The 12617-nt window shown below is 25.9% G+C and overlaps 3 protein-coding genes across 12 annotated transcripts in view; 2 read left to right on the plus strand and 1 right to left on the minus strand.

Moving 5' to 3' along the window:
- LOC105251306 (calcitonin gene-related peptide type 1 receptor) overlaps nucleotides 1-12617 on the minus strand; it is a 175859-nt gene that overhangs the window by 57595 nt on the left and 105647 nt on the right. The window lies entirely within an intron of this gene.
- Nucleotides 1-12617, plus strand: part of LOC105251299 (esterase E4) — a 37581-nt gene that overhangs the window by 11123 nt on the left and 13841 nt on the right. The window contains exons 4-8 of one of the 5 annotated variants that reach the window (XM_025406906.1): nucleotides 238-449; nucleotides 735-903; nucleotides 1972-2280; nucleotides 3373-3517; nucleotides 3591-3985. The exons of 1 other annotated variant lie outside the window; for it this stretch is intronic. In XM_025406906.1, coding sequence (XP_025262691.1) covers nucleotides 238-449; nucleotides 735-903; nucleotides 1972-2280; nucleotides 3373-3517; nucleotides 3591-3780 — 1025 coding nt within the window. In that variant the 3' untranslated portion in view covers nucleotides 3781-3985. Of the gene's footprint in view, nucleotides 1-237; nucleotides 450-734; nucleotides 904-1971; nucleotides 2281-3372; nucleotides 3518-3590; nucleotides 3991-12617 lie in introns of those variants that run through there. 3 more of the 5 variants (XM_025406905.1, XM_025406907.1, XM_025406903.1) reach the window with 3 other exon arrangements.
- On the plus strand, nucleotides 5243-9903 carry LOC109609985 (esterase E4-like). The gene is made up of 8 exons (XM_025406909.1): nucleotides 5243-5472; nucleotides 6476-6767; nucleotides 6994-7179; nucleotides 7866-8074; nucleotides 8245-8416; nucleotides 8702-9019; nucleotides 9349-9493; nucleotides 9566-9903. Exons 1-8 carry the CDS (start codon nucleotides 5338-5340, stop codon nucleotides 9717-9719), a joined length of 1611 nt encoding a protein of 536 aa, XP_025262694.1. The 5' UTR covers nucleotides 5243-5337; the 3' UTR covers nucleotides 9720-9903.

Here is a 12617-nt window from a genome sequence, read left to right on the forward strand (position 1 = left end):
TATTTAAATCTAAAAGTTTATGTAAAATAAAACAATTGCTCCAATGTGTTTGCTAAAGAACGATTAAATTTAATTAACTTCAAATTAATGAAAAAGATCAATGATTAAAAAGATACGAATTTTTACTCTTTAAAATAAATCCTATATATTTTCTTTATTAATCAAAGAGAAAAAATTAAGAAATATTTTTTATGACAACAACTCGTATACTAAAATTCGATACGATTCTACTTGCAGGTTTGTTTCATAAAGCGATATCGCAAAGTGGCACTGTTATGTGTCCATCGGCCTTTACCGAACCGAAATCTTGTTCAACGAATAAAGGCTTCTTGCTTGCCAAGAAACTCGGAAAAGTGACCGAAGATCCGAAGGTTGTTTATGAGTTTTTCAAAACGATCGACGCGAAAAAACTCATAGAAGTTGAACAAAAGTTTCTCAGAACAGAAAAAGTAAGTGTACTTTAAAATTTGATTACTTCAATGTGGAGTTATACGTATGTAGATACAGATGTATAGAGACTGTAAGAATAAAATATTTTTTCTTTTAACTCTTTCGCTCTTCGCTGGAGCGAAGTCTAATGCAGAACGCGCGATCAATTACTAGTATAAAGATATATGAATAATGATAATATTAGTACTAAACATCTTAAGGCGCCAAAAGAATACAATCACCAAAATATCAAACCGCCTAAAGGCGCCTACAGAAGCAGAAGGTTTAATAACTTCTTCTTTTAGGAGCGTCTACAATCTCTATTGTCTTTTACACCTAGTCTAGATCATGAATCATCAAATCCAGTTTTCCCGGAAGATCTAACAACGCTTATTCATCGTGGCGTTAAAGTTCCATATCTTCTGGGTTTTACAAATTGTGAAGGATTATTTTTTTTACGCAATAATTATGAATGTGAGTACATTTGTCTTTATTCTCGTTTTGTGTGTATGTATGCGTGTGTAATGCAATTTGATATACAACATTTGTAAATAGTATCTTCTATTAAGAGTACAACTGTAGTATATTATATATTGGTACTATATTATGTGTATATACAGAGTGTTTCTTAATAAGTGCAAAAAATTGTAGGAGATGATTCTGTGTCGAAAATTAAGAGTTTTTCATATAAACATATATTCCTATATTCCTCCCTGTGGAGTTATACTCCTCTAAAAATGGGAGTGAAAATTAGATTTTATTTTTTAGATTTTTAGGTTTTTATTATAATTTTGTTTTTGTTCCAATTTTCCAAACATTTACTCTAATTTTTATTTTAAAATTTAACTTCTCGTAATTTGAAACCTATTATATGTTGTTATATGCTATTTAGCATCGTGCTGTGCACGATAACGTATTTTTTTCTTGAAGACTACTGATTTTATAAAAGCATAAAAGAAATAAGAAAGTTTCTAAATAAATCAAATATTTTAATGCATATTTTTAGATGATCATATACCGGACCATTAAAAAATTTTAATTAAAAAATTGGACAGAGATTGCTAATTTCATCCCCTTATAACTATACGGGAGGCTGAAAAAAATATTAATAATCTTTTTACTAGTAGAAAATATCCACCTAATTTCGTTATTTTAACTTGTTCAAAATTTGAGAAAAAAATAGAAACCTAATTTTTACCTCCATTTTTGGAGGAATGTAACTCCACAGAGAGGGATGTAGCAGTATATGTTTATATGAAAAACCCCCTCAATTTTCGACAAAGATAATCATCTTCTAAAATTTTTCACTTATTAAGAAACACCCTGCATACACACACCCAAGCACGCGCGCGCGTGTGTGTATATGTATAAATTTATATATATATGTATAAATAATATTTAAAATTTAATATTTTAAAAATAAATTTTCTTTGACAAACGTTGCTAAATTACTTCTTAGCAAAAAATTAAAGTATTATTATTGTTAAAATATATTGGCTCTTTACCTGACACTCTGTATAATCACCTTTAATATGATTTCAGGCATAAATAAGAAGGCTCTCAGTCAAATAGATTCTGACTTTGAATTGGCAATATATCCCACAGTTTTACCTAAACTGCCAATCACATTATGTCAATTACGATCTTTATATTTTGGTGACAAAAATATTTCAGAGGAAACATTGGCTAATTACATTAATTTACTCACCGATATGTTTATTTTGCGTGGTATTATGCAAGTAGTAGACATTCAGATGAATAATGATAATTGTGGAAAGACATATCTGTATCAATTCTCATATGAAAGCGAAAACTCACTCATGAAGCAAAATTTCAATATTGATTTTCCAGGTACAGACGCTAATAAGTTTAACATGCTAATATAAGATTCTTTAATGTTGAACTTTATAAACTATTAAGCACATCTTATAATTTATTTTGTGTACTAATATCGCTAAAAAAAGGCAAATGTTATTGTTTACTCTCTTTTTATAAATATTTCTTATTTAGAACTTGTGTGTTACATAAAAGGAACAAAAGGAACGTACGAGATCTAACGTCTACAATATAACAATAACAATATATTGATAATAGTAATGTTGCCATCTACTCGATATCGATCAACTATATCTTAACGATCTTTTATCATCCTATAATAGCAGTGTGAATTAAACATCTATCAAATCCCCCACTTTGATCACTCTGTAATTTATCGCAATCTCCACTTTTCAACATGCTTATTCATTACAATATAAGATAATGTAAAGATATCCGCCACATTATCACCAGATGAGGTATATTTTCATTCAATTAAATCATCCTCATGCATTTCTCTAATAATACGATAGGCTATGTCGATATGTTTTGTACGTGATCTCTTTATTTTGTTTCTTGTGAAGTCAATTGCCGATTTGTTGTCGCATCTGATGACATATAGTTTACAGGGCACTTCTGTTTTCTGTGCTAATACATTGAATATCATATTCAGCCGTATAACTTCTTTTACAGCTACTTCCGCAACATATTCAGCCACCATAATACATGTCGAAATTGACTTATGTTTATTAGATTTTCATATTATTGGGTTTTCGCTTAGAAATATTTATGCATTATAGGAGTGTTTATCATCTATATCTACACTCCATCCTATCTATTAACTACACCTTAACAATCTTTTATCATCCTATTATTGCAGGTGGATCAAACATATATTATAAACGAATGCACTCATACTGTAATTAAAATGGTATCAGTAAATAACATTTCTACATTATAAGCAAGCGAGAACATGTGATTTCGTTTGAAAATAATTTTATTTAAAAACTATATCTTTTTCTATCAATTTTAATGTCTTTTTTTCATTTAAAATAATAAATATAAATTTAAAATAAAAATTATATATTTGTATTTCTAATTAATTTACTATATTACAACATGTTGTAGGTGTGTCTCATGGCGAAGAACTGTGTTACTTGTTTTATGCTGATATAATAAAAGAATTAGGTTTATCAGTACCCGCGTCTTATTCGGAAGATTATAAGATGATAAATCGTTTAACCCAAATGTGGACAGATTTTGCTAAAACAGGGTAATATAAACATAATATTTTATGTGATTTTACAATGGTTTATTATAATAATTAAATTTCAATTTATTTCTAGGAATCCAACACCCGCGATTACTTTTTTGATTCCAAATAAGTGGACACCGTTAAAGCATGCTGAAAATGTGTACGATTATTTAGACATTGATATTGAACCTCGGATGAAAACTCTTCGTAAAGGGAAGCAGCGCTGGGACTGGGAGAACATGAAAAACATAAGCTATGATCATTCTTTTTACAAAATTTAATCAGCAATAAAAAATTGATTTTTTAGTATACACATACATATACATTCTACGATAATAAATAAATTTTTTCTCCATCTTTTTTTGGAGTCAATTGCTTATAAAAATAATCAAAAATAATATTATTAATTCAGAGTGCTTTAGAAGTTAGAAAATGTGGATAGCTTTGTTTTGTAAGTCTGTTTTTATTGTCAGGACATTAGTCCAATAAATGTCAAATTTATGAATCCTTAAAAATAGAAAATTTTTTGCAAACAGTATTTGTTATTAATTAACATTATTTGTTATTTGTTATTATTTGTAATTAATAAAATTTGGAAAATGTTAGATATCCATATTTACACTACATCTATATACATAACGGATCGAATTCTTACTAGATTTAATCGATAGAGCGAGTTTGAGTTATATCAAGAAAATATCTTTATTTTCGCTGCTAAATATAAACGGAGATATCATGACGCAGAATCAAAATATGGAAATTTTCACTTAAGAAACGTCTTTATTATCATCATCAGCACACATGTACACAACACATAGAAAGAGAAAACATACCTGTTATTTTGTCTACAAAAATAGTGATATATAAAAATTGTGTTAATAAAAGATAAATAGAAGTACAAGGAAGAAAACTTGTACAAATTAATATAAAACAAAAGAGTAAAAAAATTTTAATTAAAAATACTTGGCAATGAAATTGGGAAATATTCTAATTAAATATATATTTAAAAAATTGGAACATGTTCTAATGATTAATTTTAATTATTATAGTCTAATATTTAAATTTAATGACTTAAATTCTTTAATTAATTTATATTGATTAATTTATATTAATTTATATTGATTTATATTGATTTATATTTTCAATTAATTTATATTGATTTATATTGATTTATATTTCGAAATTTAGACTTTTAAGCTAAACAATATACTAATAAAATTGGCAACGCCAAGTTTTTTTAATTAAATTTTTTTTTACTTTTTTGTTTTATATTAATTTGTACAAGTTAACTTGTACAAGTTTTTTCCCTTGTACTTCTATTTATCTTGTACAAATTTTTATACTTATAGTTAGCGCAATTTTTATATATCAATATTTTTCTAGACAAAATAGCAAATATAATTAGTACATAAATTTGGCGCTCTTCTTTTATCTTTTTTTTTAAAAGTAAGTTTTAAGGATTAATCATACTCACGCGCGTTTAGAGTATTTTTATTAATAATATAAAGTTTCTAAATATATAAAGACAATTCAGATAAATAAGATAAAAAAAACATTATATGTATATATATATATATATATATATATATAATGTTATATATATATATATAATGTTTCATATATATATATATATATATATATATATATATATAAAAGTTAGACAATGATTGTAAATTATAATATTTCATATCAGTAATATGATAATGTAGTAACAGTATGAGCTTATCTTAATCTAATCACCTCAAACGAGAATCCACATAGATATATATAATCGCACAATATAAACCAGCAGACCGACTTATCAACATTCTTCTATCGTCATTCTTTTATCGTACAACATGGAGAGAGTTGAAGTTTGTGTACGTGATGGCAAGTTGGTTGGTATTGTCAAAAAAGGTATTTATGGTGGTCGCTATGTTGCCTTTCGCGGAATACCATATGCGAAACCTCCGATTGGTGAACTCAGATTTAAGGTAAATATATAGTTTTCTCAATCTTTTCGTGATCGGTTTTATATGGCGTTGATTTTAATCTTTATTATCATTGATTGTTTATTTTTTATTTAATTTAATTATTTCTTTTTAAATTACAACTAGAAAAATACAAAAAATGCAGATCTCAGGTAAAATACGTCATTAATAAAACTGACTAGGTCTATCTAGCATATATTGTGCAATTATTATATCATATTCTTATTTATTTTATAGAAATAAAAAAATAATAAATTATTATGCATCTATGACACTTAAATTTTTCGAATTAAAGCGACTAAAAGAAATAATATTAAATTGATGTTATTATTTATGAATTTTAATTTTCACCTGCAATTGCAAAAAGAAACGATATGTTTAAAGAATACCTGATATACATAACATAGATTAATTTTTTAACATAGATAAAAAAATAATATGTTCTACAGTAGAAATAATTCTCTTCATTGTAGAAGTTTCATAGAATATAATATGAAATATATGTAAGAATTGATAGGTACAAAACAATAAGCGAATTTAATAGAATTAATAGAACAATTTTTTAAATTTAATTTAATATCCACGAAAAAGCAAAATTTGATATAATCGATTTGTTTATTGTTTATACTACTATGTAATTTTTCAATATAATGTTGATTTTAAAAGCGCGTATAGTAACAACGTACGCATACGATTATATTAATAACTAAAAATAAGCACTTGCAGAAATCGGCACTTCTATCATTTATTAGATAGTGATATGTAAACATGACGTAAGATACGTTTGTTCATCTTATCATAGAAAAACAAGTTATTTTGTAACGCACGACGATATACGATTAGACGCAAAAAATTAATATTTAATTTTTACAAGAAAATTTGTTCATATCCTAGAAATACGATAATCAATACAAAATAAAAGTTTGATATAATATTACATGTGTATTCTTTACTAAGGATAGATCTCGTACTTGATATGTTTCACATTAGCGAATTTTTTATGTAGGATCCTGTACCACCAGAACCGTGGTCCGGTAGCAGAGATGCTTTAAAATACGGAAATGTTGCTGTTCAGATAGATGTTATCCAAAAATCAAAAATTATAGGCGACGAAGACTGTCTTTATTTAAATGTGTTCACTACAGATATTAAGTCTTTGAAAAAACGTCCTGTAATGGTATGGATACATGGCGGTGGCTTTTTTTTCGGATCTGGTGATTCGACTCTTTATGGTCCTGATTATATTGTGAAAAAAGATGTAGTGTTGGTTACTCTAAATTACAGATTAGGCGTCCTAGGTACATTATTACGAATTAGTTTGATACGCAATAAGTTTTCATTTATATTAGTATATATCACTTGTGTTTGGCTTATTTTCTTTTAGAATGAATATTTAAATTAAATATACCGTATCTCAAATTATTTACAATATAATATTAATTATAATATTAATTGATCATCTCTAAACATTTCATTTAAATCGATTTTATCAAAGAAAACGCATTACTATACGAATTTTCTTAGGTTTTCTGAATCTATATGATAAAGTAGCAACGGGCAATCAAGGTCTGAAGGACGTGATCTTGGCATTACACTGGGTCCAGAAAAATATATCAGAGTTTGGTGGAGATTCAGAAAATGTCACCATTTTTGGCGAAAGTGCCGGCGGAGCTATAGTACATTATTTGACGTTATCTCCATTAAGTGAAGGTACATATTTATCGATGTACACATAAAATTATCTACCGTATATAAAGAATTATCTATTATTTAATCAGATTTAGTAGTTAATTTGAAATTAATTTATTCTGTGTTCAACAAAAACGTAGCTAAAATATATATTATATATTATGCTATATATATATATATTATATATATTATATATATATTATTATATATATTATTATATATATATATTATATATATATATATATATATTAAATATATATTATGCTATATAGGAAATATAATAAAGCTTATATGTATGCATATATATAAGCACACATATAGCATCTCCCTTTTTTTCAATTAATTTCAAATTGATATTCTTAAAAGATAATTAAATTTCGAGTTTTTAAAATTTTTATTTTTATTTTAACTGTAAAAAATGTTAAAATCTAGAAATTTGTAAAAACAAAATAATTATTACAGTTTTCGTTAAAGAATAATCAACTTAAAATTGACGAAAAAGATCAATGATTAAAAAGATATGAATTTATTCTCTAAATTAGAGTCTATTTATTTTTTTTTATTACTCAAAGGGAAGAATAAAAATTTTTTCTATAACGTATTTTGATAAAATCGTGTACTAAGTTAAAAGTCTGGATAGTTAAGAAATATTTTTTATGACAACAAATTGCGTGTACCAAAAGTCCTCGATACGATTCTATTTATAGGTTTATTTCATAAAGCGATATCGCAAAGTGGCACTGTTACATGTCCGTGGGCCCTTACCGAATTAGAATCTTGTTCAACGAATAAAGGCTTCTTGCTCGCTAAAAAACTCGGAAAAGTGACCGAAGATCCGAAGGATGTCTACGAGTTTCTCAAAATGATCGACGCGAAAAAACTCATAGAGACTCAGAAGTTTCTCGCGACAGAAGAAGTAAGTGTATTTTAAAATTTGATTGCGTCTATTTCAATATGGAATTATACATGTGTACAGATCTATAGACGACCTATAGTACGAATACAATAATTTTTACAAACATAACAAAATTTATACAAACAATAATAATAAAATTTTTACAAACATTAATAACATCTTTTTCGAAGGAGCGTCAACAATTTCTTCTAATTTTTACACCTACTCTGGATCACGAATCATCAAATCCAGTCTTCCCGGGAGATCTAACGACGCTTATACATCGTGGTGTTAAAGTGCCATATCTTCTGGGTTTTACAAATTGCGAGGGATCTGTTCTTTTAAAAAGTAACTTTTATGGATGTAAGTATATTTTTATTTTATCTTCATTAAATATATCTGTAATGCTTTGTCGCATAATTTTTTGTAACGATCTTCTTATTAACGATCTTATTAGGAATACAACATTGGTATTGTATATACAAATAATATTTAAATTAAATATTCTAAAAATAAATTTTTGTGGTATGTGTGGCAAACCATAACATTGCAAAATTATCCCAAAGCGATAAAAATTTGTTTAAATATTATTTACTCTTTATATAATAATTACTGTATAGTCTAACTACAATAACAAAATAATTTCAGACATTACTAAGGAGGCTCTCAGTCAAGTAGATTCTGACTTTAAACTGGCAATATATCCCAGAGTTTTAACTACACTGCCAAAGATACCAATCACATTATGTCAATTACGATCTTTATATTTTGGTGACGAAAATATTTCAGAGAAAACAGTGCCTAATTACATTAATTTACTCAGCGATATATTTTTTTTTCGCGGTATTATGCAAGCAGCGGATATTCAAATGAATAATGATAATTCTGGAAAGACATATCTGTATCAATTCTCATACGGAAGCGAAACCTCACTCATGAAGAAAATTCTCAATACTGACTTTCCAGGTACAGACGTTAATAAGTTTAAAATGGTAATAAACTTAATATGAAACTCTTTAATGTTGAACTGTACATATAATGTTATATAATGTTATATAATGTTGAACATATGCAAATGCATTTATACTGTAATAAAAATGTTATCTCTGAGTAACATTTCTACATTATACTTATAAAAAAATGTGTGTAAGTTCATTTCAAAATATTTTTTTTAAAAACTATATTTTTTTTAAGAATTTTAATATTTTTTTCGATTTAAAAATAATAAATATAAATTTAAATTAAAAGTTATATATTTGTTTTTAATTAATTTACCGTATTACAACATGTTGTAGGTGCGTCTCATTGCGAAGAACTGTGTTACCTGTTTTATCCTGATATAATAAAAGAATTAGGTTTATCAGTACCCGCACCTGATTCGGAGGATTATAAAATGATAAGTCGCTTAACGCAGATGTGGACAGATTTCGCTAAAACAGGGTACTAAACTTAATATTTTTATGTGATTTTACAGTGATTTATTGTAATAATTAATTTTCAATTTATTTCTAGAAATCCAACACCCGCGATTACGGATTTGACTCCAATTAAGTGGACACCGTTAAAGCCCGCCGGAGATGTGTACGATTATTTAGACATTGATGTCAAACCTCGAATGAAAACTTTTCGTAAAGGAGAGCAGCGCTGGGAGTGGAAGAATACATGAAATATAGCTATGATCATTCTGTCTGCAAAAATTAATCAGTAGTAAAAAAATTGGCATTTTTTAACACATTTTGCGATAATAAACATATTTTTTCTCTTCTTTTGTACTTTCCTTTTGTATTTCAAATTATATTGCGTCACAAATAATGTCATAGTTGCTTGAAGATAAAGATGTCGTAGTTGCTTAAAGATAAAGATAATCAAAAATAATATTATTAATTCAAAGTGCTTTAAAAGTTAAAAAATGTGGATAGCTTTGTTTTGTAAATCAGTTTTTATCGTCAGGCCATTGGTCCGATAATTGTCAAATTTGTAAATCTATAAAATCAGAAAATTCTTTGCAAACATTATTTATTATTAAAAATCTGAAAAATGATAGATGACTATGTCGATATTTTCGTTAAATTGTAGATATTTAAATAATGCAGAGATTTCTTCTTTTTTATCCAATAAATATTAATTTTTTCTACAAGATTACGAAATTTCTGTGTACAATAAGATTAACTGAAAAAATAGTGTATATTAAAGAGGATCACAATATAAAACTTAAATAACGCAAAATAAAAATAAACATTCAACAGAATAATGTAAAATAATATGTAATTAGCAATATAGATTTAATAATCAATAATTTTTCTTTCTATATACGTAATGATTCATTGATTGATACATTGATGATACATTGATCAAGATCAGAAGGAATTATTTGCCTGAATATTGACAATTCTACTTTTTACTGCATTTTAAATTTAATTTAAGCAGTGTTAACATTTGGCCCTCTATCAAATCTATTGATCACGAGACCGCAATATCACGTCTTAAATATTATGAAATATTCTTTCGTAGTTGTTTACGAAATCTTATCTCTATTATATAATGCATGCAAAAATCAATTATAAATCGTGTAATTTATTTCTCATTTATAATCATATCATATAAAATTATAAAACTCAAAAATTGATGCTTTTTTTATCATAATCCAAAAATAACATAATTGAAGTTAATAATTATTAAATATTATATAATTATTAAACACAATTTGGTTATCATTGTAATAAAAGCAAATTGATACTATTATTTCTATATTTTTCAATACTTTATATTATTACATTGTATTATTATTATTATCGTATTTAATTTAATTAACGTTTCTCACACCATATATTTTTAAAATATTGTAGATTTGTGTGAGAACTGTGTGATATATATTATTGTATATAATTGTATTTATCAATTTTATCTAATTTATTCCATCAGTCTTATCTAATCTATAATCTTTGTTAAAACGTTCGTTACCAAAATAAAACACTTAAATCTTATTAAAATTTCCGATATTAAAATTTATAGATCTTATTAAATTAAACATCTTATTAAATTACACAGATTTCTATTTCTTCTTAAATCTCATCTTTATAATTTATAACTAAATTGTAAACAAAAATATAAAAGCATATTTGATTTCACATCTTAATTAATTTTATATCTTATCATAGATATATCTTATCTTATTATTTCAATCTTGGAGATAAATAAAAGAAGCAAACTTAAGCATGATAAAGTGTTTTATATTTCGAAGCAATTAGTACAATGTAAATAACAAAATTTGAGTATACTCGAACAAAATTTATAATATTTCAGAATTGCTTTCTATTTGTTTTTTGTTTATGTAAAGTACATATATAGCATGTTTCGTTATCTTATTTATTTAATGATTTGTTATCTCATACATTTAGACATTTTGTTATTAATAAAAAACTCAGATGTATAATTTCAGAGTATCAGTGTACTGATATTTTTTGAAAATTAATTATTCTTATATATGTAATATTTTTTGAATATATTAACGACTGTATCTAAAATCGTAAAGTTCAATTTTCTTAGAGAAAAAATTTTATTTTCTCATAAAAATTTTGTACAAGTAGTTTGTGAGCTTTATAATTTATTTGCGTGAATATCGATAATATTCATAATGCCGCGGTAGAAAAGCTTATTGGCAAGAAATCAATGTAATTCATTAGAGTTTCCTCTGAAACATTACATTGCATTGTTACCAAAGTATAATAATCGTAATTCTCTGCAAGCTCTACTTTGATTTCAAGAAACATAATATTATTCATTCTTATAATTTGTTTTTATAAGTGATTTACATTTATAACACGTATAAATATGCGTCTCATAAATATTTTTTGCATTTTTTGCAAATAATACACAAACAAAATTTTATAGTTATAAGAAAATGAACGAGAGAGATATCATATTTTGTTATGTAAGATTAACCGAGATAAAAATTGAAAAGTGATTGTAAATTATACAATATTTTACATTAGTAACATGTATAATAGTTCCATTCTCGTTTAAAGAAAAATAAAGAAAAAAGAAGAAAAATCTTGCGATGTAAAATTAAGCAAGATAAAAATTAAAAAATGATTGTAAATTAAACAATATTTTATATCAGTATTATATAAAAAAAATAATAACCCAACGTTGTAATCTAATTCCTTCTCTAAACGAGAATGGACTTTTATACATTGAGATATATAATATACACAAACTACCATTCTCTCCATGATGATAATATATATATATGTGTGTGTGTGTGTGTGTACAGGGTGTAACTAAAAAAGCGTCCACAGGGCAAATAGCGTTATTCTTGTTTAAAAATCGAATCGAAAAGTCCTGAACCATTTTTTTCTATAATGCTCAATAAAGCGGTAATTATTGAGTAAAGTTGTGCCAATAAGCACCGACCTTTAGCCTCATTGTCAAATTTTCTTCAAGGAAACGCTTTTGAGAAAAGAAATATGATTTTAAAAATAATTTTGCAAGACAAAGTTTTTCGCATTATTACGACGCATAGAAATATTGCACGCTAGCCGCATAACATAACGCCGTAGCAGTG

This window comes from Camponotus floridanus, unplaced genomic scaffold, assembly GCF_003227725.1.
Source record: "Camponotus floridanus strain SB8 unplaced genomic scaffold, Cflo_v7.5 scaffold16, whole genome shotgun sequence".
Lineage (NCBI taxonomy): Eukaryota > Metazoa > Arthropoda > Insecta > Hymenoptera > Formicidae > Camponotus > Camponotus floridanus.

What these genes read in the sequence shown, in the direction of transcription:
- LOC109609985 (XM_025406909.1), top strand. Translation starts at nt 5,338, where the DNA reads ATGGAGAGAGTTGAAGTTTGTGTACGTGATGGCAAGTTGGTTGGTATT. An exon ending in TTGGTGAACTCAGATTTAAG is followed by an intron (nt 5,473 to 6,475) that starts GTAAATATATAG and finishes TTTTTTATGTAG; the next exon opens with GATCCTGTACCACCAGAACC. An exon ending in AGTTTCTCGCGACAGAAGAA is followed by an intron (nt 8,075 to 8,244) that starts GTAAGTGTATTT and finishes TCTTTTTCGAAG; the next exon opens with GAGCGTCAACAATTTCTTCT.